Source organism: Rissa tridactyla, chromosome 2, assembly GCF_028500815.1.
Source record: "Rissa tridactyla isolate bRisTri1 chromosome 2, bRisTri1.patW.cur.20221130, whole genome shotgun sequence".
Lineage (NCBI taxonomy): Eukaryota > Metazoa > Chordata > Aves > Charadriiformes > Laridae > Rissa > Rissa tridactyla.
In genome coordinates, this window is record NC_071467.1 from 149,630,110 (window position 1) to 149,656,813 (window position 26,704).

Sequence of the window (26,704 nt, forward strand, 5' to 3'; positions counted from 1 at the left end):
TACTTAGAAGACAATAACAACTGCATTCATATTGGTCTTAATTGCCATTACCTTGTTTGTAAAGGAAAGGAACAACTCATTATACTGCGTGGATTTGAGCACATTTAGGAACTTACCATGTGGGAAAATCCTGAGTCCACACAGTCAATGGCAAAATCCTTGACATAGGCTTCAGGGGAGACAAGGGAGAGAGAGAAGCCCTGTCTGCACACAGTATAGAGTGTTTCTTCTCCCCACAAATCTTACTTGCAAACTCAATTTGTAAATAACCCAATTCAAGGGCGTATTGTAATGAAAATACGAGTAAGAATGAGAACAACATAGAACAACCATCATATGCAGAAATATAACCCCATTCCTAGGGGTAGAGAGGGTTTGTGGGTTTTTATTTTCTTTTTTCTTCTTTTCACAATTTCCTCATTTCTCAGTTTAGCCAACAGTGACCATGTGACATGGCCGTTTTTGCGTTTCCACTCAAAGGATTGCAAAAGTTATGCTTTGCAGAATTCTGCACTGAGGAGTGTGCCAGCAACAGAAACCTTGTTACTTTAGCAACATATTGTGAACAAGCAAATAATATGATAAACAAAAAAGGAATGATGCCAGAAAATGTGAGAAAATTCAAAGCAAAACAGATGAAATGTGTGCTTATTTCCTGATGAGAGTTTATTTGTTATATATGCCAAAGAAAAACAAGCTCGCAAAGCAATTTAGAACCCCTAACCTTCTTTCTCCACTCAGAATTGTAAGGGTGTGTTTGCAAGGCCTATATCTATTTTACTGAAGTTATTTCTTACTGTGGTGTTCTTTGTGATCTTATTAGCCATAAGCCAAAATCTCCACACAAAGCAATAAAGCACAGCAAAACCAGAATGGCAAAATATTGCACTGTGATATATATTATTCCTAATATGTACTGACGCTCTTCCAATTGTTAGTTTAAGAATGCAAGCACTTAAAATTCATCTTTCTTCAGTCAACTCCATGACAGTTAAAAAAAAAAAAAAGAAAAAACACAGGCATTCATGCACTTGAAAGAAGTCCTATTAATGAGTTTCACATCAAAATTCAGTGTGTTCTAACAATGATATGCTTGGTTTTCGTTTGTAGACATCACGGGATCTGGCATGCTTCCTTCAGTTTGAGAATATGAACGTTTATTACGGTTCTCAACACAAAGTGAAATATAAGGCACCTACAGATCACTGCTTTGTCTTAAAGGTACTGTATGGGAAAAATAAGTTCTGCAAATATCATACACAGTTTCTTTAATTATGTAAAATGTATATTATGTTTGTTAAGTTTGAAGCTCCAGGGACCCTGATGAGATAGAATACCACCTGCAAAATCATGTCTGTTTTCTTCTTTGCTTCATTGTTGATCAGCAACATACCTTTAGGACCTTAATTTTAAGGACTGGTAGTCCTATGATATATGTCTACACTGCATCTATAAAGTTGTCTTCAAAACACGACTGAATATGCTTCTAGTCACTGACTGTTCAGGTGAGTGGACACATCTGGACAAATGGCACATGAGGTAGATACGTGACGAGAAGATGACAGTCCCTAATGTTGATGTTATGAGCCCTATGGACTATGTACTAAAAAGTATGTCTACTTTATATTTGCAGTATAGTCATACCTGTTGAGTGGTTTGTTGAACTGAAATGCTAAATCTTGCAGGAATAGACATCTCAGACGGCACATTTTATTGCACAACTATTTGTGGCAGGAGTGCAAAAGATACTGTTCACCCACTCAGGAAAGTCGGTGCTTGCTGTTGAAGTAAGTAGCTCATTGCTGCCTCTCCAGGTAGTAGCACTGCAAATAGGCTGGGAATTCTGCATTCCTCTCAGGAAAGGAAAAGAAGCCCAAGCCTTTCACATAGTTCAGATAACAGAAATGAAGCTTTGAGGTTGCAGTAATTAGGTCTTGCTTGTTATCTGTCATTAATACAGATTTTAGAATACAGTGGGATTAGAGTGTAAAATACAGAAGATACTCTTGTTGCTGCTTCTCTATTTAAGGCCTGGAGCGCAAACAAGATATTAGAAAACACAGTATCTTGCCATCTCAGAAAAAAGTACGGGAAACATTCACATCAGAGGTCACTTATAATACCACATTTCTGTCTGTAGCTGCACACTTACCAGCACTTTTTTTATTCAGTTTCAAATGTCTGCTAGCCTAATTTACACATGGGCAAGCAGAAGTGGTTTATAGACCCAGACTTATTTTCTGAAGCAGATGTATCTAATTAACACAGATGAGCAGTTTTAATACTATAGTTCTCCACAAAATGCTCTGCAAAAATCACTTTATCCATTTTGTAAAACAGGGGTGAGCCTTCTGAAGTTAGCAGGTAAGCATTATTTCTGAAAAATACAACTTCTGATAAAAAAAAAAAGGAAAAGGGGAGCTGATTTGAAAAATAAGGGGAAATTGATTTTCTAAGCAGATGACTGGTCAAAGGATTATCTGACTAATTTAATTACAGTTATTCACATTCTGTTCAGATGAAAATAAAAGCATGATTTTTGAAGTGTGTGTAGCACTGTGTTTAACTGTTCACAATCATTAGGAAAACTCTGGATTTATTGCCATCTTTTGTGAAAAGAGGTATACTGTAAATAAGAACTTACACCAAAAAAAAGTCACAACTCGACTGAAATACTTGCTTTATTGGATATTGGATGTGTGATGACATATATGTACTCTGTCTATATATATAGCACTAAACAACGTGAAATGTGAAGATCAAAAGCTCACTAGGGTAGTAGGTTTATAAATGTATGAAACCTACTTTGCTCTGATGCTCCTAAAATGTGTTTGCAGTATACTAGAGTAAACATCATATTGATAAAATCATTATATCTGAGCAATGCTACTTAATGATGAATAGATTATGTTACAATGGTAGTTCTTCATTTTAATTCCCACAAATCAGCATTTTGTAGATTCCTGACCAGCTCAGTTTCAGACTTGGCTTCTTTTAATAGCTGTCTCCTGCCGTGGCATGAGTTGGGCGGGAAGTATGGGCAAGTATTGATATGTTCAAATCTTCTGTTGTTTCAAAAGTGGAAGCCTCCCACTTAGGGTGGCTTTCTGAGGCTGATGCAATGGAGAGTTTCATATGTATTACAATTTCTGTACATTAATTTGAATTTGCTCTCTATATATATATACACACACATCTTTTTGAAGGCATGCAGCTGAAATGAGTTCTGCTGTATGCTTCTTTTACCTTTGGAGGTCGGAGGATGTAATACATCTTGAGATCTGTGGGCTGAGGGAAAGAACAAAGTTAAACGTTGGTCTCTGATTGGATGCTTGGTGACACGAAAGTGTGTGGACAGGAACACAGAGCCATTTATTACACTTAGTCACATTTTGTTCCATATGTTTTCATATGGAAGTCTCCCAGAAGGAAAATATCTCTCTTGCTGGGAAACGCTTGTCCTGAGATGTCAAAGGAAAACAAACTGTCATCCTTGAGGTATTTCTCATCCTGCCATAGTTTGAGAATAAAGTCCTTAAGATAAAATGACAGTACTTTTACAGATAGGTGCAGTGAGATTTAACAGGTAAACATTTATGTTTATTAAGCAATTTGGATGCCCAGCTTAGTCCAAGCCAGATGGAAATTTCTGCACAGCCAAGGCTGCATTGCTGTGTCTTGGCTCTTCCATTCCCCTGTGTGTGCCTCGGGACAGTGAGCGCTGCAGAGGTTCTCTTCCAGTTACTTGTTTGTGTTGGCTGCAGAAGATTATCTGTCTTTAAAGCAAATGGGGGAAAGTAATTGGAAGAGTAGCAGGCATAGCCCATCTTAGCTGTTCACTGGGGATGGCTGTGAATCAAAGGAGATTTTTGCATTTTAGAAAATAGGTTAGTCTGCAGCCCTTATTGGCTCCAGCAAGCTCTAACGTCACTTGGAAAGTTTTTGAATAGTAGCATACCACTACATTTTTTTAAAATAATTTTTGTCTTCTGAGGACCCCCTTAGGAGCTGCTGGCTGTGTCAAAACAGTGAGCAGTCGTCAGCTAAGTTACTTGCTCTGCTGTCTTTCAAACTTAACAAAAGAAACTGCCCAGCTCAGAGGCAAGAGACCAGTTTGTACTTCATAGTGCAGGAGAAATGCAAGGACGTGGCAGCTTCAGCAGTATCTTGCTTCTGTGCTAGGTGGAAAATCCTGCTGAATTAAGAACCAGACATAATTTCACAGCTTTGAGCATTGAGTTGAAAAAATACCATATTTATTTCTGAGTGGTTAAGCTAATTGGTATCCTTACTTCAAGAACAGGGGAAATGCCCTTTGCTCGTTCAAATGTCAGCAAATGGCCAGTGAGGTGGGCTGATTTGGAGTTGAATATGGCTTCGTGCTTGAAGAAAGCATCCCTTCTTTTCTCCATTTGAATGACGAGCCTTCTAAAGAAATAACTAGACTAAAACCAGTAACATTTGTACCTGCCTTCAAAGGTCCTGTCTCATATTAGCAGGGAGAAAAGATAGAACGTTTCTTTTTGCCTCCCCCAAACCCCAGTCATCTTTATGGTGTGTCTTTATGGAGGGAAGAGCCCTCGAGAGATATAAAAATGAGCAGAACATTCCTGCCATTTCTGTGTCTGTGTACCAGGCATCACCAAGAACTTATGGGAAAGAGGAACCCTATAACTTAATGTTAATCACAACCTTGGTGACTTGGTTTTAGCTAGAATAATGAGGTTTCTCAGGTTGTCTGACACTGCCCTGAACTATATGGGCTTTTGCCCCTAAGTCTCCATGACGTTTCTTTGAATGTTGCTTCGCCTGGATCTCGGTCCAGGTGGATCCAGGACCTGGATGCAGTCTTTTTTTCAAATTTCTTCTCTTAGACTACAGTCAAGTGAGGGGCTCGCAGAGACAGTGAGCCTTTGATCTTAGTGCCTGTCCTGGCTAACATGCATCCAGTCACCAGGAGCCGGCAGCTCCCTCTGTCCTGTTTCTTTTTTAATCTAGCCATTTAATTTCAACTTGAGCGGTCATACCTGGGTTACTTCTCTGATGCTGGCTTGGGTACTGATGTTAGTGTAGAAGATCAAGAAGATCATGCGCATCATGGGCAGGTTGCTTTGGTACTTAGCCAGAAGCTGGGGTAGGTTTTGCAGCCTGTGATGTTGGAGCTGCACCTAGACTAGCTATTTTAAACTAGCTCAAATATAAATGTGCTTGTTCCTCTTACAGCTAGAGAAGTGTGATGTGTTGTGAGTGATCCTTGCCTATCATTTCTTCCCATTATATCAGCACCCCATTGTATATACTGTGGCTCAGAACAAAAATGGTGTGGTTTTTGCTTATTTGTTAACCATTGAGACACTGAGGAGCTAATGGGGAAAAGGATGGTGTGCCAGAAATAATTCAAAAGCACATCACAGTGTCTACCAGCAAAAGAAAGTGCACTTTGCTGAGCTTATTCAGGAGTTTCTTTCAGGATGATTCGGAGACAATTGCAGTAACTGAACAAAGCGATTGCTTCCTCATATCAGCTCCTCTCAGGCAGCAGAAAGCCCAGCTGGGACAAACCGAAAAGAGCACAGCTGGCCGGTTGGTGTCAGAGAGCAGAGTCACCTTTCGCTGTCCCTGTGCAGCAAACCAGAACCAATGTGGCTGAGTCCTGAGGACGAGAGTGCAGCCTGGCACAGAGGCTCCAGTGGAGTTGGCTTTCAGGGATCCTTGGGCTTTGGGGCAACTATAAAGCTTGAAGAACTGTTTTATTTCACAGTAGCTACTTGTTCTGTGCTGAGCTATAACCTTCTTAAATTGAATTGTTCTGTATCACTGTTAAACAAGCTTTACTCCCTCAAAGGAAGTCCCGCACTTAAAAAAAAAAAGCCAAAAAACCAACAGCCTCTGAATAAAATAAATACTTTTGCAGCATCTGCTCCTATAAACACGCAGATTCTTCCTATTTTCTACTCAGCCTAAATGTAAAGCTTACAAAAATTTAAAGATCCCACCCTTCACTTTGACATCAGATAAAGTGAGTCTTTTCTTAATAGACACCTCCGTATGCAGAAAAGAGGAAGGGAAAGGGCAGCCAAGAGTGAGAGAAGACCCTCACTCAAACCTCCGTCTGTCAAGGTCAGATCTGTCGCTCTGTTCCAGGCAGAGGAGGCAGGAGAGGGTAGCAGCGTGGCTCTCCTCGCCACCGTGTGGAGAGTGCTGGCCACTCCTGGGAGAGGAACGTCGATGGGGCAAAAATCTCTCTCCTTCACAGAAAAAATAAATTCACACACTGCACACAGCAAGTGCGCAAGTTGGAGTGCTTTGGTTCTTCACAGTCACTTTTGCATTTAAAAATGCAAATTTTTATGCATAGATTCCCTGTAGAGCTTCTTTTTCACCATCTACTACGTTACATGGGAAATGCTGTGGAAACGGATGAGACCTTTTGTATGATTTATTTCATATTCTGAAGCTGAAAGCTCTCAAAACCAAGAGATTTCTCCATGAAGGAAGGGATCTGTTCATCGTGCTAGTGACAGCATCCATTGCACTGAGCAGAAATTGTGAACGTAATGTTTATTTTGTGCATTAAGAGTGTCTGTGTGTGTGCACGCGTGCACACACTAGCCCAGGAGCTGGTTTTGTCACACCATGTTGAAAAATCTTTCAAAGCAGACAAATAGCTGGGTAATCTATATGCAAATTTGCTGGTTTAGTCAGTCTGATGTGCCTGTGACAAAGAGTGGATTTAATTATAGTTTATTGGTGCTGGTTGTGCTTGAGTAATCTGGAGGTAATGGTGCATAATGCTGAATTAATCTAGGATGAAAAAAATTGGTTTCCTGGGGATAAACTGAGACAAAGGCAAATCATCCTCTATTTCCACAGCTGGGTACATTTTTCTGTGCAGTCGAAACAGCTAAGTTTTCCTCGTGTCATTTGGAAACTATGATTTTTTAAAAAAAAATTTCTAATGATCCAAAGAATTCTGGAAGTAAATTTTCAAGAAGAATAGCTTCTGTTTGCAACAGTGGTGTCATTCTAGCAGGTAATTTGGTATTTAGTTGCTCTGCACCTGATTCCTTCCTCCCTCACACCCAGTGTGCTCTGTTGCAGACTGAGTCGTGTACATAATACATTCAGCAAAATGACAGTTAAGAAGGTAGAAGGTGAGAATTAGCAGTGTTTGAGATAGAAAATGGTAGGAAGAAGATGTAGAGCAAATTGCTAGTGCAGGCAACGAGGAGAGAAAACAGGAGATTTTCTATTTCTTTATGTGAAAGATTTGAGAATTGTTGTGTTAGCATGAATGCTTCAGATAAATATTTCAGAGTAAAATTCATTGCTAGATAAACTGGAAAAGAAAAAGCAGAAATGTTCTTTATTACAGAACACTTTCAGACATGTGGGTTTACAGTCATAGTACATGCCTGTAGTATTGCAAGATTAGCGCATAAACAATGGGGAGAATATGGTGAGAAATGGAATATAATAGCTTTGGAAAATGTTATTTGCTGTATAAAGCAGTCCTCTGGTTACAATGGCTATTACATACATTTCTAAAGACCTAAAAATTTTGCCTCAGTGGTTAGAGAAACGTAGGTCAAAAGAATAATTTCCTTATCGGAGGACAGTTACTGTTTTATCTGTACAGTTCACATATGTCTTCTTCAAAAGATCAGTTAAGCTTGGTCATCTTAATGCAGGGAGTGCATAGTATCAGAATTTGACTATGTTTAATAGTAGACAGCCAATTTGAACCACTTCAGTGTGATTTTTGGGAGGTGCCAAGTGTTGATTCTATTTGCAGTCATAGGAGCCAGAAGAGTCAGCTTTTCTGAGACGCTATCTCAACATAGCACAAGGTCATCAGAAGAAGATAAGGTATCCAAAAACATTGACTGTTTTGTGAAAATTTGGCCTAAAGCCAAAGCTTTTGATCCAAAGTTAGTCAGTCTTTATGCTTCTGGCTATTGTTTCTGCCTCAGAAACTGAGCAATGATCCATGTATTTTGGGGCAAGGAATCCAATGAGATGCCTGAATAACTTGAGTTTACTTTTCATCTTCAGTGTTGGAAGAAGGCAAAGCAAAAGATTTTATTGGGATAATCTCTAATTTCATGCACACATGGCCTTCAGTCATTTGTTTTGGCACAAACCATAGAAACCACATAGTTCAGTTCCCATTTCTTCAGGTTTTCAATGTGTTCTATCTTTTTTTTTCCTTAGGCAAAGAGTTTACTTTGTATCTGAAAATGTAATCTGTGCACAAATATTTTTTTTTAAACCTCTCCAGAAAATAAGCTCTTTATATTCAAGTGCTTCTGCTTTCTTTATCTCTAGACAGTTGATACTTGTAGAGGAGACAGTGGGTCAGAGGAGAACACTAGATTCTGTTCCAAACCTTTTCAGTGCTTTTCCGGGTGGAACACACCACATCCTTTTGCAGCCTGACATTTGAGGTGCTCAGGCAGGTGTCCAGCACTTCCAAAAATCAGGCCCAATGATGTGACTAATTCATCATTATTAAGAGTTTTGACATTGACAGAGAAAAAAGTTCACTGTAATCAAATTATGTTGCATTTTAATACACCGTCTTATTTCGAAGCACTATTCAATTTTTTTCTGTGAGAAAAATTCTGGAGTCCCCTTCTATTTGCATAACCACTTTTCATTCAAACAATGACTTCTGGGGTGGTTGCTTTTTAAACAGTTGTCGTTCATAATTCGTTTTGGTGCTGCGTGTTTCAGAGGCAAAGGTGATAAACCATTCCAGAGGAGATGTTTTCAGTTTGCTGTCAGATGATTTTAATGACCTTTTCAGGACACAGTATGCACCATGTAACAAAATAATTTATATCTCTCTCTATGTGAGATGTCTAAACTGTGGCATACTGAGCTTAGTGTTACTTTGCCTAAAAATACAGTATTTCTCACATGACTGTCGTGATTGATATTGTTATGACCTCTGTTAGTCTCACAGAGGTGTTACTAGAGAGACTACAAATGTATTTTAGCAAAACCAGACTTGAGTAGTGACTATAGCTCCTTACATCTGTGTGCTGCACTGCACAACTACCCTGAGAGGGAGGAGCTGTGAAAGGAGGAAATTGGTTCACATGGATCTTCGCAGCAAGTCATCATTTCCTTGGACTTTCAGCTGTCCAGATACTTCTCTGAATTGATTATACTGAGTCAGCATTTTTATGTACTGTGTAATAGATTTAGCATATAGCCTGAAGTTTTTAGGGCAGAGTAAAGCTTGTAAAGGTCACCAGCGACAGCAGAGACCTGCTATTTCTGCTGCCAAAGTAATTTTACTATGGTACCGTTCTTCCCAAGTGAGCAAGCTGCTGGGGTGGGATGTGACGTTTCTTGGCTGAAAAATTATACCATCCTATCCAAAGCAGCATGCTTCATGCATCTAGAAACCACAGGAAACCAAATCTGAGCCGCTTTCTAATAATGTTTTACAAGTATAAACCTTCAGTATTAAGCTTGGTCCTGCTGGTGTTCGGTCTTGGGGTCTGGCCTTGCACACAGCTGCAGTAGGCAGCCTCTGCACTGCTAGCGTGGAACAGTCCTCCTTAGACCTGACCCAAAGCCCAGGAAAGGTAGTGGGGATATTTGCAGTCGACTTCAGTGGGCTATGGGTCCAGTACAAAGTTATGTTTTATGTGTCATCGGTAAGGTTACACATAAAAAGAGAGACAGTGCTGCTGCTTCTTGGAAAGTGAGAGAAAATACAGTTCTTAGCTGTTACGAAGTGAAGATACAGACTGCCTGCATGGCATTGAGGTCCTTATGAGAGCTGGGTGCTCAGCAGCTTGCTAGTCTCAACCCTAATTGACAGAATATACTTGTGACTTTGCATTTAATCATGGTTGCTGATTGGAATAATTTAATCAAGGAACTGATTGGGGTAATTTGGAATAGGCCCCACTGGTGAATGTCACTAGTTAAGATAGATTGCCCAGTAGAGACAATAGCTAGTAAAATACAGGGTAGAGAGTAGGCAGTAAATAACTCCCATGATGTTGTCCGTCACGGGAGACTCTAGCCTTGTTCACTGACAGTTCCCTCTCAGCTTCTCAGGATGGTGAGAACCCCCCAGTCTCAAAGTATTCATAGACAGAGTAAGCAGTGAGGTGAGGAAGCTTGCTGATGATGCTACATTATTTAGATAGTTGAGGAAAGGGCAGACAAGAATCCTGGAAGGCCATTGTGAGGCTGAGGTTCTGTACAATAAAACCATAAATAACATATGGTCTAGGTATACACACAATAATGTGCATAGGGACAAAAGTGATCAGAACTGCAGCTGTGAAATTACTAACTTTGAGCTGACCTGTACCATTCAGAAGCAAGATGCTGATACAGTATATACCTTGATGAAAGCTTTGTTTCACTGCTCAGTGGTGGTTAGCTATGTACATCAAGCATTAGGAATGATTAGGAAAGGCATATATGATAAATCAATGAATGTTGCCATACCATGGCACAAGTCCATGGTTGCTTCTCACCTTTGCAGTTCTGGTCTTCTCATCTCAAAGAAGATATAATAAACTTGGAAAAAGGATCAAGGAGGAGCAACAAGGATAAGCAAAAGTAAGGAATAACTTGAAGAATGACTGCAAAGACTAGAAGCCTGTAGGCTGGGTGTTGTGGATGCCACAACTCTCTCTGGACTCAATAAAAAGCTGAAGAAGTACCTGGAGGAGAAATCCCATCCAGCTCAGAAAATCCCCTGACCTGAAAATAGTTGCAGACAGAGAGACTACAGAGAAGGAAGTATCATATATGCTTGTCTTGTTCTTTCTCTGCCCTCAGTATCCATTTGTGGCCACTGTCAAAGTCCAGAAGCTGGATCCGGAGACCTTTAATCTGACACAGTACAGATGTTCTTGTGAAACTGATATTTCTGTAGGGTGCCCAGAGGAGAGGTCTCCAGCAGCCCCTCTGAGCTCCCCAGCAGCAGGTCCCCGTGGCAGGGCTGTGTCTATGTGCAGCACCATTACCTAGCTTGCTCTATGCCATGGCCTCCTCTGCCTTGTTTATGCAGTGTGCACTTTCTTCCAGGTGTTTGCATGAATTATCTGTTAAATTATAGAAGTTTGTGGTTTTTCTTCTAAAAAAAAACTGTTAGTAGGTGTAGTGTTTGAAAATGAGGGGAGATATGTACACCCATTGGATTTTGTTGTCATGAAAAAGGAGGGGGGAAAAAAAACCTTACTTTTTTCATTTTTGAAAGCTTTGGGTGCCATCTGCTGGGTTCAGTAGGACCTTACACACTGGAGCAAAATTGCTAATTGCTGTTTGAAAAGTGCTTGAAGAATTGAATTTACCCAGGGTTGCAGTGCCTTTGTTTGCACCTCCTGGTTCATTTGGGTCTGTTGGTGATAATGTAACCAGGTCTATGGGATGTACTCTGCCACACAGAGAAGTGCCTGCTTACAGTTCCCTTTTAAAGAAGTATTCAGACTGAATTCTCTAATGATTTTCACTGTGTTAAGTCACAAAATGGAGAATGGCAGAAGGAAATAAGGATTGTCAGGCATTGTGTGCTCGCCATGGATTGCAGTAGCAGAGCTTGTTCTGAACAGCGTTCAGGGTGTCTGAGGCTGCTGGGGATGGGGACAGGCAGATGCCGGGAAGCTGGAGAAGGCTGTTTGTCCAGGGGCCCTGGTTACTGCCTCTGTGTGATACGTGGCATAGCAGCAAGATTCAGCCCTGTACGTTGAACTGTGTGAAGGGGTGGTGTGTGAGCGTACCGGGTCGGTGAGGCACAGATCTGTGGAACAGGCGTGGTTAAGGCACCTGGTGAGAGTGAGTTGTCATCTCTGGGCTTGCAATGTGAGATATCCCTAGCTCTCACCTTGAGAGTCCCCAAGAGCAAGTTAATAGCATAAGTCAGCCACGGACCCTCCAGAGGGCTGCAGCAGACTTTGCATATCCATCATCCGGGGGAGATGGCCAGCTATGTATTTGCAGAAAAATGGCAAGCAGTATGACCTGTGTGAGCAGCTGAGTTCAAACAGCAGGGAGCTGTAATGCAGTTACCCACAGCACTGCCTTGGGACACATCTGTCTCTGTGAGACCCTTCAAGAGTAATATCCCTTTGGTTTTTTGTTCCTCACAGTTATCTCCCTGATGTGTTCACTCTTGCTCTGTAATTTGATGATACAGGGCTTTGGCAGCAATACTGGCTTGTGTGGTCCCATCCTCTCATCCATCCCTTGCTGCTACTTCTCTCCCCAAGCCACAGTGCCCCTTATCCCCATGCTGTATATGAGGCCATGCTGTGTACTGCTGGGTTTAAAACAAAACAAAACAAAACAAAAAAAACCACAGCAGGATGAAATGGGTTAAATTTAACCCAGACTAGTTCCTTTTTTTTTTTTTTCAAATCACAATGTGGCCTCCTAAACAGTTGGGACAGCACAAGCAAGGGAAGCCTGGTGTCTGCAGTGCTGAGGGGGGAGCAGGGACACGTGGCTGGGGAGCAAGACCTCTGTGTTCAGCTTTGCTTTTGAATCCATGGGTCACTCAGCTGTGGCCAGGGTTTGGCCTCCACACCAGGGATGCCCAGGCACCAGCAGGCATCGGTGAAGAGATATCTGGCACCTACATCAGCTCTGGGCTGGCTCTGCACTGCGAGGGATCCTGCCGAGCTCCCCATCCAGCACTGCTCTGTTTTGGGGGCTTAATGATATGTATAAAACCAGGGTCCTTGCTGCTAGGTGGAGGTACGCTTACGAAGGTGATCAAGGGACTGGAGCATCTCTCATGAGGGAAGTCTGAGAGACCTGGGTCTGCTTAGCCTGGAGAAGAGAAGACTGAGAGGGGATCTCATCAGTGCTTATAAATACCTAAAGGGCAGGTGTCAAGAGGATGGGGCCAAACTCTTTTCGGTGGTGCCCAGCGGCAGGACAAGAGGCAATGGGCGCAAAGTGGAGCACAGGAAACTCCATCTGAACATAAGGAAAAACTTCTTTACTTTGGGGGTGACAGAGCACTGGAACAGGTTGCCCAGAGAGGTTGTGGAGTCTCCTTCTCTGGAGATATTCAAAACCCACCTGGATGTGATCCTGTCCAACCTGCTTTGGCAGGGGAGTTGGACTAGACGATCTCAGAAGGTCCCTTACGATCCCTACCATTCTGTGAATTTTCAACTGCCCAGGCCACATAGAGTCAATTGACAATAGTGAATCCTTGGAACATATTCACTATCTGTGCACCTATAATTTGTAAGAATATAAATAGACATGAACACGTAAATGAGGGATAACGAAGCCTTTTCCTTTAATTTCATTCTTTCCCTTGCATATCAAGAGATGGCAGTATATTATTCCATCTAAGCTACTAAAGACTTACAACCTTCTCTGCTGTAGCAGGGGAACAAAATTCCTGCAGAGTCTTAGAGAGGATGTTCAATCTCAGGCAAGCAGGCAGCCAGGGATTTTGGTGCTCTTTGAGTTGCAATGGTACATCACCACATACCACTACTATATTGATCACTAAGGGGAAGAGATCCTAAATTGTGTCCAAAAGAACAAAAAAGGTTTAAAAATTGTAAATGTTTCTGGTACAAACAAACAAAAAAGATTACTTCTGATGGCGTTGCACATTTTGAATGATCCTCTATCTAGAACATACGGCAGTACTACAAAACTGTTGGCAAACAACAGCAAAACAGAATAAAAATGTGTAGGAAGAAAGCTAGAACTAGGCCCAAAGAAAGGCAGTCAGTTAGAAGGAAAAATCTGTTTCAGCTGAGAGTTTATGCTTAAACAAATTTAACATACTCTTTGAAAACTAATCATGTTCAGTGTTCGGTCTGAATGCCTTACAGATGACAAACCACAATGAGAAACAGACTTCCTTCCAGTGTTTATACATTGAATGTTAGACCTTGAACCATGGCATTTGTAGACTTCATTGAAATCCAGATCACTATTAGATTTCTGTAGCCCTCGAATTCATATTACAATGCATTAAAATTATTTCAAGCAAATGCTGCCAGTGGCAGCTCAGGTATAGTTCATAGTCACCATCTTTTTTATATTTTCTTATACTCTGTTTTTGCTGCTTCTTATTTTTTCCCAAATCATCTTCAAGTTAACATGATGCCTATAGGCAGTGTTCTCACTGAGGTCACTGTGCAGCGCCTTCACACTTTTGTATAGTGACTTGATTTCGGTGTTTGTCTTACTTTATGAATCAATATCTTTCAGCACCCCCAGATCCAAAAGGAGTCACAGTATATCAAGTACTTATGCTGCGATGATCAAGCAACCCTACATCAATGGGTAACAGGAATAAGAATTGCCAAGGTGAGATTAAAAGTAAATTTTGTTAAATACGTTTTCCGTAAAACCCTGTCTTCCTTAGGTTACTGACTGTCATCACCTCAACTAGAAATATTGTGACAAGAATGGACATTCGTGCTGATTTTATCATAGAAAGAGAAGAAGGGCATGACCAGGATGGATTTGCTGAATGTTCTTATACTCTAGTTATCAATGTGTTTTTCTCATTAACATGAGGGTGAATTCTGTGGCTATAAAACTCATGTACTCGTAAAACTCACTGCACAGTTATCTGGCACAATAGTAAGCTGTGGCTAAGATGTGCAAACTCTGGTCAGTCCAGCTGTGACATTTTTCAGACAGTTCTGCCCAAATTGTCTGCCTCACCCTCTTCAAAAAGATCCACATTCACAGACCATTTTGCTTTGCGCAAAATATTACGGGAGATGGATTTATACACAGCCCAGTATACTGGCTGTACCTGGCTATACAGACCCACTTCTGTTAGGTATATGTTCTTTTCTGCCAGTTCTGCTGCAGGGTGACATCCAACAAAGGTGTGGGGTGAACATTGGATTATTTTGTGTATTACACTGACAGAGCTGTTTGCTCTAGAGGCCCAGGATTCAGTGTCCCAAGTCTCCAGTCTGAAAATGTAATACTTGGAAAGCACTGGAAAAAGATATTTATTGAGAACAGTTGGTTTTAAAGCCAAGTTTCAAGATGTTTGCAGATACTAAACTGAACATTAAATGTGTGAATGATATCAGTAGGACTGTGTTTGGTCACAGGGATTCCTGTTTTATTGTGCTGTTACAGAGATGCTTTCCACCTGGCCCTATACAGAAATAGGCACGGCACTTGTAGAAAACTGCTTTTTAACAAAACTGGGTAGGAAGGAATGGGGTCAGAAAAGCTGTCTGGGAGCAAAATTAATGCTTGGCCTATTTCAGGCTTAATACCATGCTTATTGTATCATTTTGATTGTTTTGCAGTATGGCAAGACGCTATTTGATAATTACAAGTGTGCAGTGAAGAAAGCTGGCTTGTCCTCTCGGTGGACAAATCAAGGGACCGTGGAACCAGCTGCTCCTGCAGGATCCTTATCAGCAGGTACCAATGCTGTCACAGCAGTTGAAATCACATTTATTGCCCTCTTCTGTCATCATCAGTGTTGCAATAGCCTTTGCTCAGAAAACTATCCATCTCATTGATTCAGCAAGATAATATCTTGTTCTAGACAGCCCAGCATAGCTCTAATCTATAACTAAGCTAGCCGCAGAGCTTTCGCTTTAAAGTTAGAGCTTGAAGAATACAAAGACAACCCACCAAAGGTTCGTTTAAATCTGCATAATTTAATAAGGTATTTTTCTGTTGGCATCAGAATACAAATCCTTTATGCTCCCTCTACATTTTACAGACTGATGGTTCATGTCTTGAAGTTTTCTGTTTGCCCATATCTACACTGCCTGTATCAGAGCTTTTCTTCCCATGAGTGGGATATTCTGAGAATGATCATTTCAGAAAGAGATTATTATAGAGTGAGCCACTCTCTTTCCTAGCCTTTCACTCATTTGCATGATAACGGTGTCGGTGTTAGGAGAAGGACATAGAGGAAGAAAGGATTGGGTTATTCCCTAGCTTTACTTTTCCAGGAGCTTCATCATATTGCTGTTACCTATTTTATCATTGTACAGATACAGCAGTGCATGATACTATCTGTAACTTGCATGAATGTTTTTAGTTTACATGCTTAAGGTATGCTTTATTTATTAGGAAGGACATGCTGGCCAAGTACTTACTATCATAAGACACGCAAAGTCAAAATCCGTGTTGACAGTTAATCTTCTGACTTCTCATGTAGACAAATCAAAATCCTCCAAACACCTTTCCAAGGCTCTAGTTTGCCTTTTAGTACATGTGAGAAGAAGGTGGTCTTTCTACTATTCGTTGGAGTCAAATCATGGTAATAAATGCACATTTGGGGTAGGGAGACCCAGTAACAGACTGTTTTGAGATCGGGAGATTTTTGACGGTTGTACACAGGGATATGTTAGTGAGGGTGGATGGGACAGTTGTGGAGCATTTTATGTTCTGGTGTTGATGGCAGTAGAGAGGTGGCTGACCAGTGGGGCTCCATGCTGGTGCTGCAGTCTGTACTGGATGTGGGCAGGATTGAGGCCTTATAAAGCGTATATATACATCTGTATAACTTCAGCTCCTGACTAGAATCCAGGAATACTGCATGTGATTATCAAATACACTGTTAACTAATGGATCCCATTAAATGGTTAAATAGCCTGGAAAGATTTTAGTCATGTATGTTATCTCTATGGAAATATCTCTGAAGGATCATTAGCGTTCTAATTGGGGCAAGTCACTGTGATTGTTCCTGTCATACAGTTATCATTAATGCCCTGTATAAAACCTGGAGCCTGACTGTAATACTATAACCTGAACTGCCTGACTGTGAGTAGTTGTAGGCTCATGTTTTGGAAATGGAACAAAGCATGTTTTCTTCTGTTTTCAAATGGCCGTATAGCCATTTATATGGTCTGATTTCAGTATAGGCTAAAATCTGCTATAGAAAACCACAGTCCTCTGTGAGCTTAGCAGGGGGCTGTACTCTGTTGACTTCAGTGGCAGCCAAAAGCAATGCTTAGGAAGGCAAGTGTGACTTCGTTCTCTCATCTCATGTAGCCTGTGCTCCCTGGTCGCACTGCTGTAGCCAGCATTTGTGTGTTCGCGTATACCCCAAACTGGTCTGTGGTTCTGAAGTGTCCCAAGTGCCAGGTGCATCTGAGGCAAAATATGTTGTTTGCCTCTCTGCCTCACTATGGGTTTCTTTGGACACTAAAAAACAGTGTATGCTGTGTGCCAGCACAATATCATTATGTTTGAAAGATGAAGGATGTTGCTTTATTCAGATGTTCATATCACTACAGGGCTCAATATTTTGCATTCTATGTTTTGGGTATCTATATTTTGCATTATGTTTGCACCACTTCTCTTTTTTTTTTGCTTAAAAAATATTAATTCAACATAAAATTTTTGAGAAACTGACTTGCAAAGAATACTATAACATTTAAAAATAAATCTTGATAGTGGAATGCATGAACTCACATATTGGATTGACTGGGGGTCCTTTAGCTGTCAGACTTTGTGTATAGCATATGTGCAGGTATGTGGCAGGAGTTGATATAGCAAATGTTGCTTTCAAGTCTTGTATAGTTTATGAAATCCATTAACAGAAGAAACAGATTACCATTTATCCAGATCCCAAGTTTCTGGTATATGGTATTTGTCAAGCAGGACACTACACCTTGCACTATATAGAGTGGATCTCTCTCTGCCCTTTCATTTAAATGTTAGTTAAATCTCAGCATGACTGAGGGCTGCGTTCTTGTTGCATCAGTGTGAAGCCCAAACTCCTGCTCTGCTATGGACAGCAGGCGAAGTGGGGAGAGACAGTAACCTGCTCCACTTGAGGGCATGGACACAGAACCCAGGGATTTACTCTCCACTGAGCACTTACAGCCACAAGATTGGTTTTATCTCTTTATTGACTTCCATGTTAATCCTTCAACAAACACAGTCTGTAATTTGAATGATCAAAATAGTGCTTTGGATTAAATATGCTGAAAAACATGCAGGCACAAATATAAAACACAAGGACTTCAGACCACCTTCTGTCATCCCTTGAAGCCTAAATAGCCCTAGTAAACGCAATACACTGCAGAGTTTGTCTTACTTCTCTGTCAGTCGTGTGATTTGCAGGCATGGCAATAAAAAGAATTTATTCTGTTTCTTATCATATTCGTGGAACCTCTTTGCTAATCAGAAAAATACATGTTAAGATTAAAACCATCCTTGTGCTTAGACTTCTAGTGTAGACAGCTAAGGGTTCGCTAGCATCCAAGAAGTACGTGAGTGGAACTTTACTGGATCTCAGAACTGTAAATTATAATAGAGCTAAGGCAGTCATTAAGCTTTACAAATGTATGTATCTAGGCACCAAACACTGTCTACTACTTTGATATGTACAGCTTCCAAAAATCCTAGACTAAACCGGAGAGTTTATTTAATCCTCATCAGGCTATACAGGGGCTCGGTATTTTTTCATAATTAAACACACAAATTTGTCCTTTGGTCTCACATTCACTTACTCCATTTGACAGTACTGGGTTATTTATGCATATCCCTTACAAACACAGTAATGGTCAGCAGACGTTTTGCAGAGTTTTAACTTAGCCAGCTAGCAGATCTTCACTAATCCGAGAATACAGTGAGGTTCACAAATCTTCCATGATTCCAGATGGGGGAGAAGTTTGAGAGCCGTTAGCTCACCTACTAAAGAAAATGAATCAGCCTCTCTGTAGGACTTCAAACCCTCAGCTCTCATGACCCATATTGATATGAAACTATGGCACTTTTAATCTTTAGCCCAAAGTAAAGGAAAAAAACCCATGCAATAAAAACTGGGAATGTAGTAATACTATAGCACGCTATTTCAAAATGCTGTTATGAAAGACAAGTATTTAAACAGTGGAAGGCCAGAGGGTGGGCTTAAGTGTGCCAGTTTGGTTTCTGTTTAGCTTTCGTTCCAAAGCCAGTTCCCCTTCTCTCTTCCTCTGTCAGCCTTAATGGTCCCCTTTTGTAATCACCATTTATAATAGTGAGAAGAAAAAGCTCTTCATTTGTCGACACCTTTACACACTCTCATAATTTCTGTCATATGTCTTCATAATTCTGCCACTTCCACTTCCTGTAGGATTGTCAGCTACAACCATGGAGGCATGTGGACAGATATTAGTTTTAATGTATGGGAACTTGTTTATTTTCCTTTGGTAATGAACTGAATATGAAAAGTCACAAAACAATCCTGAAGCAGAAAACAGACATTCTCATGGATTTTACCAAATTTTGTATAAAAAAAATGTGTGACAAGTGGTTTCTTGGTGGAAGTTGTAAAGATGTTTTTATAGCCTTTTTCTTAGTTTGCTAAGAAACTGGCAAAGATTAACCTTATCTGGTTAATATCACATAAATGTAACGCTCTCTTCCCTCTGTCTCCTCGTCACAGGTGCTGTTCAGTCAAATGGACGGATTCCCCAAATTGTTCGTCGTTCCAGTGCAGAATTTCCTGAGACTCAGAAGACAGTGGATACATCAGAGGTACAGGTCAGCAGTTACTTCCAGTGCACTAGTTAAATGTCACCTGTGAACCACTTCTTCAAGTTTGTTTTTCTTCACCCTCTGTCTTCCCCCCTCAAAGTGCCAGTGTACCGTTGTGACAAGGATTTGGCTCCTGGGTAAAGTGGCTGGTTTGCTGCCCCTCCTCACACTTCACACGCTGCAAACAGCCTGTCCATTGCACAGAAGCAAGGAGCCACTGCCGGCAGGTGAAGGCACAGGCATCCGCCACTTTCATTCTTCAGAACAAGTAGCTGTGAGTTCATGTAGCAGGAATAGGAATGTGCCTACTGGGACAGTCTCAAAGAGTCTGTGCTGTCAGAACCTCGGTGCTGTTTTCTGTCTCTGCCAGAAAATGGGCCTTGCCTTAATAACACAAAGGATACAGTAGTGTTTTCAGCAGGGAACACTGTGCACAGATGAAGATGAGTGTGTAAGAAAGGAGAAAGTGAAGAAGTAAGGGAAAACATCACATGTTTTCCTTAGGCTTTAAATGCATTCCTTGGTTAAGCTCCAAATATCGTCTACTTGCACCATCTCTAGTTGTAAAAATATCAGTAGAGTACAGTATGAGGACTTCGAAAACACACTACAGAAAAAAAACCCTTCATTTGTTTGCAGTTCATTATTCAGAGTCCTTCCATCATGCATAAAGTGCACAGGACAAATGAAATTAAATTCCTAGGATTTTGCAGTCACCTTGCATTACGCATCCTACGCTTCTTGTTTCTGTCTTTGAGTTCCTCCTTTAAAAAGGTCTGTTTCTCTGTTCTGAACCTCACTTCCTCTGGAGTAGATCACGCTCTCAGAACTCAGCCACTGGTTCCCTCCTCCTGTGTTTCGTTTACTTCCATCTTTGTAGGCAAGGAGAGCGAGGAAGAGAAGGCATGCGTCTTAAATTTAGCTAATGCCAGAATTAGTACTGCTGACTGCAGGGTTGCAGACAGAGCAGTTTTCTCTGGCGGAAGCAAACATGTTGCCTCCCTCATCTCACAGCTGCTTACAAGCCTGGGACCAAAGGATCAAGCTGAAGTCTTTCAGGGTGCACAGTGCTACAGTTTGAGCACTAAGCTAGCTGGATCTAAACTGATAAATTAGCACAACTAGAAATGAATGTGTCACAAAGCTTTCTTTTCAGGACAGCAGACTTCTCCACAGGTTTATGAGAATAGATAGCATGTTTGTGTAGTAACTGTCATCAGCTATCAGTTGCTACCTGAAAATAAAAGAAGAGCAAATTATATTCAGGTATCAATAATGGGCTTTATTTATCTTCAGAGTGTCGACCAGCAAATGCAATTGAAAAGAAAAGCCACCTAAACATCTCCGTAATGAACTGCTATCCTACATTTTCTTTTTCTTAACTTGTATGATGGGTGCTTTGATTCATTTTTCCTTCAAAAAAGTTGTCAGAGGGTTTGAACATCTTGTGACCTTGCAAACATGGCTAGAACTTAGTGGCTTCAAGGTCCTGTTTGTCGCACTATTGATTTGGAAGTGGAGGACACGTGCGCATGTGCCTCGCCCAGCAGGAAGACACCCTTCCCCAGGCTTATTAGTGGCCCTTGCCAGGTCACCCAGGGAGCATCTTTCCCCTGCTGTGCACCGCACAGAATGGTGACAGGCGGCTTTCCCAAGTGCCACGCTTCACAGGGAGCCCTCTGTACCACCCTGCGGGTGAATGCATGTCACCCCATGCTGCAGAGTGCGGGGGGCAGTGAATCCAGACATGGAAACTTTAAATTCCCAAATCTCTCCACTTTCTTCCTGGTTCACTGCTTGTTGTGTCTCATGAGTTTGGCAGAGATAGGTGACTTTAGCTTTATCGAGAGATCCAACTCTGGATCTCCAGCTAGAATGGGAGATGGGGACAAGAGCCAAAACTACATCTGCTTTTTATGTTCTCAAATCTTGCTCATTATTTTTGGATGTAAAAACACAGCACGTATTTTTATTTTTTTTTAAGTCTTCATGTTCTCAGGGAATGAACAGCAGGGTGGAACATCAAGAAAGTATCTTTGTATGTCTTACTAACTGCAGTTCTTTGAAATTTAAAAGCACTCATTTTCTGAGGACAGCACTTGACGAAGTGCTATGAATACTCTCAACATAGGGGTTTCCACTGTCAAAGCTCTGTGGGCAGCTCCAGAAAGAAAACAAAATACTCTTTGCACTCTTCAGGCAAAATGTACTCTGCTTCATTTCGCTGTCTGTCTGCCGCACTCTTCTCATATATTTTCACACCTTTTTGCTGCTCTTCAGCAGTGGCATTAGTTTACACATGCACTGACTGTGTCTTGTCCTTTTATTTCTTCTGCTTATTAAAGGCCAAGTCAAATAACGTCACTGCGCCTGCCCTGGCACAGTCAATGATGAGGCCACAGAAATCCCAGAGTAGGAGGAACTCACTGCAGCCTCCTCCTCCACCTGAAAGGCGGTCGTCTGCTATTTCTGTTTCACCAATTCTACCCTCCAAAGTCAAACGAGACAGCGGCGTTTTCCTAACAGATCCAGACAGCTTTCCAGCACCTCCACCTACATTGAAGATTGATTTTCCACCACCATCTGATTTCTGTGAACCTCCTCCTGATTTTGTGCCTCCACCACCACCAGCCTCCAGCAGTGGTAATGGGGACCTGCCACTACCCCCTCCACCTCCACCTCCACCTGTCTCCAGTAAGCCACCACCTCCGACAAAGAAACCTGTGCCACTTCCTTCAAAAAGGCTAGAAAACACAGGACAAGATGGAGAACCACGGTCAGCTGGGCCACCTCTAACTGGGGCTGGAGGCAGGCAAGCAGATTTCATGTCTGACCTAATGAAAGCTCTCGAGAAGAAAAGGGGCACCACCTCCTGAACTCTAGGAACAGGTGGACTTCAAGCTACAGCTGTTTTTGTGAGGCATCATAGCAGGTTGTGCTGGATCAGGCTCCTCCAGGAGGAATTCTCCTTCAGAGTTCCTCCTGGGGGTCTCAAGAAGTAAGGTGGGGTGCCCTCTGTCCCCTACTTTGTCCCTATGACCTGCTTCTTCCCCCTTTGCTCCCCTCTCCTTCCCCCCCCGGCCCTTAACTACAATTCCAGCATCAGACTAAGGTAAGATTTGGCTGTAGAGTCCGTCAGGACAGCAAGGGATGGTGGAGCAGCACTTGCAGAGCTGGCCAGTGACTGAAATGCATCTTCTGTGGCTGCCTCTTAGTAGAATGGGAGCTGAAGGAAAAAAATACAACAATGTTCTCATGTGAATTTTGAGAAGTTGGAAGATCCCTTTTCACAGAGTTCCCCTTAAAGGTTCTTTATCAGGAAACCCCCAATTGTGCGGGTTTTTTTCAATAAAATGACCACCTTTTTAAAAAAAATTGTCTTTCTTAAAAAGTAAAACCTCGGCTAGATTGTTCTGAGATATAAGGCAGGACCAGGGCCATTTCCAGTCAGTGTCACCACAAATGTTACACACTCCTGCTTCTGTATGCAACTCCAGTCATACCTGTCAGCACTCACAGTTGCTGCCTTTAAATGTCACTTAATCTCATTTGGTTAGTCTTAGACAAAGAAAAATTTTATTTCGAAAACATGTATGCTTCCCTTGGTAAGCAGGGATTTTTTTCCTGTTGGTTAATGTTTTTCTTCAAACTACCTAGAAATGGTCTGTCTTCTGAAAGTCTTTGTACCTCATACCTCCTCCTACGTCTTTTTTTTTCATTTATTCTCCCATTTTAATCTCCATTGTTCATTTAGGCAGCGTTCATTATTAATTCTCAAATAAAAGCAGCTTCTATTTTATATCTGTGCAAAGTGTCATAGTTAATGAACAGGCATTTTACTGGCAATTTGTACGACTTCAAATATTTTAAAGAGTTTTTGCCTATACCTTCTAGTCTTTCTTTTTATTTCTTCCAGTCTTTGCCTCTTCTCATGCATACAATCTCTAAGACATCATAAATATTTCTGTAATTTGCAATACAAAAAGCATCAAAAGCAAAGTGTGACATCTAAATAAATAAATAAATACATAAAAGCAGCCGACAGAGCAGGGGGCGAGAGCGCTGCTGTTTGTCAAAATGTAGTCCTGGGTCCAGAAGGGGTGGTGGGAGAAGAGGGCATGGCAAGCTAGAGGCACTGCCACAGCCTGGAAGAGCTTTGGGTCATCTCTTGTCTTATTTTTGGTTTAAGGTTGGTTTGTTAATACCCACGTACCTGCCTAGCACCCTAGCAGAAACGTGAAGGCTATAACCAGAGCTTTATAAAGTGCCTTTCCTTTTGAAATGAGAACCTTCTCTTTTTTCTTTTTTTAAAGCTGAAAACACTAATGATGTGATGAACCACATGCATTTCTTCCTGTCACTGCAATGATTTTGCTTTAAACACCATGGTAAAGCCCACAGCCGTGCCATCTCTGGTGGAAGAAGTGGCTGCTGGAGGCAGGCCAATGAAGGCATCTGTATGTGGGAAAGGGAGGTTGTGGTTAATATTCCTCCCTGGTTTTGAACTTGAAAAAAATGTAAAAGCATTTTAAATACGAGGTTTTACAAGACCGTGTGTGTGTGAGAGATGCTAAGAGCGAGGTACGTATCTACAGAGGTGGCAGGGAGGGCGTTGCCTGCAGGGGCCACTGTTTGAGCGTAGACAAGGAGCATTTTGAGTCTGTTGATGCTATAATGTAGGTGAGGCCCACCTCCTTCCCACCCCCACACCAGTATGTCATGCCACATGTTCCTGCGTTGACCCCACTCCCTGGTGGGGTCTTTGATTTAGGCAAATTATTTGACCAATCTGGAAGTGGTGGGGGACCTTTTAGGCTTTCCAAGGTCATGCAGGTATATCAGGCTACCAAGGCCTGGCCTTCACCCCCCAACACCTTGCAGGCCCTGCACTGACCGACATCAATGAAAACATCCTTGGTGGAGTCCAGAAGTGCAACATTAACCGAGGTGATCGCTGGCCATTACAGCCCCACTTCATCTAAGAGTTGTAGACCCTTATCTTCCACGTTTTCCACAAGTTCACAGCACCAAGAGCCACCCTTTTACCCGAGTACAGAGGGCAGCGCTGGCTGGCCCGTCTCACTTTTGTTCAGATGGTGCCTACTATGTTTTCACGTTTCGATGGCTGCAGGGGCATAGTCCTCCACAAGACGGCAAAGACCAGGACTTTGCTCTGATAAAGCACAAACCAGGAGCACTGCGTATCAGGGAGCCAGACCCCTGATGAGTTGGAGCAATGCAAGGCAAAACACCCACGTCAGCACTAGGAAGAGCAGGAATGAATGCAGTGGGAGTGAAAAGGACAGGCTCTTGGAAGGAGCCAGTGGTGATGGACACAAGAGGAACATGGGGATGCTCAGAGGGTGCTCTAGAACAGGGATGCTTCAGCCAGGGAAGTGCCAGATGAGTGACTAAAAAAAGTTTATGTGACATCCCACAACTTAATTTGTTTTTGGTTGAGACAAGGTGACACTAAGGGATGTTCTCGCTGCAGTAATCATGCCCATCCCCACAGCTACTCAGGAACAGCCATGGGACAGCCACTCCGCGTGTCCTCCTTCCTTCCTTTGGTGTGTCAGCAGCATAAGCATGGGAAGAGTAAGCGAAGCTCGGGGATGGGGGAGTGTCTTACAGCTGCTGTTAACCATTTGTTTGGTCTGCAGCCTGTGGTTGAGGACTGAGCGTTGCTAGCAAGATGTCACAGCTTGTACGCCTGTGTCTCTACGGCTAAATAAAAGAGGATGAGGATGCAAGCTTGAGCTTAGTGCTCACCCGTACTGCCAAAGTGGGCCTAAGCACAGCCCCAGGTGCAATTTAAGGAACTGCCCAGGCCAGGCACCAGAAGACAACATGGACAAGTCCAAAGCAGGGGTCACTCCCAGTACAGAGAGCCCCCATAGTGCGGCTATGGCCAGTTAAGGTATCAGTTCATGGGCCAAGGGGCTAGTTCCTGGCCATCTTACATACCAGTCTAGACAGAGCCTGTGCAACTCTTGATGGTCTTGTAGCTCCCTTGCTTTCAGTGAACTGAGCAAAAAGTTCTCACCAAGTCCCCCATGAACACAAATGTTACCTAGAAGTTTTGAATTGACAAGCTAGTACATCCAAAAGGCATCTCGTCATCTCCAAACAGCCAAAATGAGAAATGCTCTCAAGACCAGTGCAAAGCTCACAAGCTTAGTACAAGTTTTAGTTCCAAGTGCAGGAGAAAAAATACTAACTAGCTAAAAGTAGGAGGGTTAAAATTAGGGGTTAAAAATAGGATTAATGTTTCCCAATTGCTTTCCATACGTAACTGAAGTAAGCATCATGCAGAATCACTGAATGCTAAAAAGCTGGGTGTCATTTTTCTGACAAGGTTTTAGGAGTGCACATCTTTGATACACTTCAGTGGCGACAGCTTCCTGCTATCCGACTATTTTTAAAACAAATGAATTTTCTTTTATGAAATCTATACCCAGCATCAAAATAAAGCAGAACATGTCCTTACAAAAATGCTGCACAATAAGCTAGTTTCTCTGAATTCACAAAATCACTAAGACTTCTGCACGGCTTTCCTAGCATTCACTCTTCCCACCAGAATGCTCAGCCTCCGGCCCTATTTCCTCCCTTCTCTTTTGTTACAGCACAATAAACTCAACTTTATACATTTTACATCTGCAGTCAATATTAACTCATGCACTTAATCTTACACAAAAGACAAAGTGGAGCTTTCTTCGAAACAGAAAGAATCAAAGCCTACAGAAAACTCCAGAAATCAATTAAAATGCTGTGATGATTAGACTTCTATCAACTATTTTGTGTATGTACATGGTTGCATTGAATTTCTGAAATGTAAGCATTCAAACTCTCCATTCAAAAAACAGAGCTACCATCTTAATGATACACAATTATCTGCCTTTATTTGGTACAAAAAAGATGCAGCAAAATACAAAAAGATCTTCCTTTCCAAGACTGTAAATCAAAGCATTTGTAAAACATAGCAATTAATCCTTCCACCTCTATCTAACCTATTGCCATATGAAATTGTCTTATTCCTGTAGATTGCGGTACATTACAAGAGATTACAGTATTTTAGTCTGAAAAGATCTGAAATTGCAGCCTGTTTTTTCTAACCTTTCTCCGTAGCTCAAATGGAAGCAGTCTCGGCAGCTGTCATCTTTGGGCTCTTACAGGGAAGAAGGACCTACTTCAAGCGACCACTTTTCCATCAGTCCTTAGGATTAGAAAGGTT

At 41.8% G+C, this 26,704-nt stretch overlaps 1 protein-coding gene across 3 annotated transcripts in view; it reads left to right on the forward strand.

Moving 5' to 3' along the window:
* Positions 1-23,727, forward strand: part of APBB1IP (amyloid beta precursor protein binding family B member 1 interacting protein) — a 67,029-nt gene extending 43,302 nt beyond the window's left edge. For 2 of the 3 annotated variants that reach the window (XM_054192691.1, XM_054192692.1), the window contains exons 10-14: positions 1,111-1,221; positions 14,221-14,319; positions 15,291-15,408; positions 19,379-19,476; positions 21,816-23,726. In XM_054192691.1, coding sequence (XP_054048666.1) covers positions 1,111-1,221; positions 14,221-14,319; positions 15,291-15,408; positions 19,379-19,476; positions 21,816-22,346 — 957 coding nt within the window. In that variant the 3' untranslated portion in view covers positions 22,347-23,726. Of the gene's footprint in view, positions 1-1,110; positions 1,222-14,220; positions 14,320-15,290; positions 15,409-19,378; positions 19,477-21,815 lie in introns of all 3 variants that reach the window. The other variant, XM_054192693.1, reaches the window with a different exon arrangement.
* Positions 23,728-26,704: the final 2,977 nt, after the last annotated feature.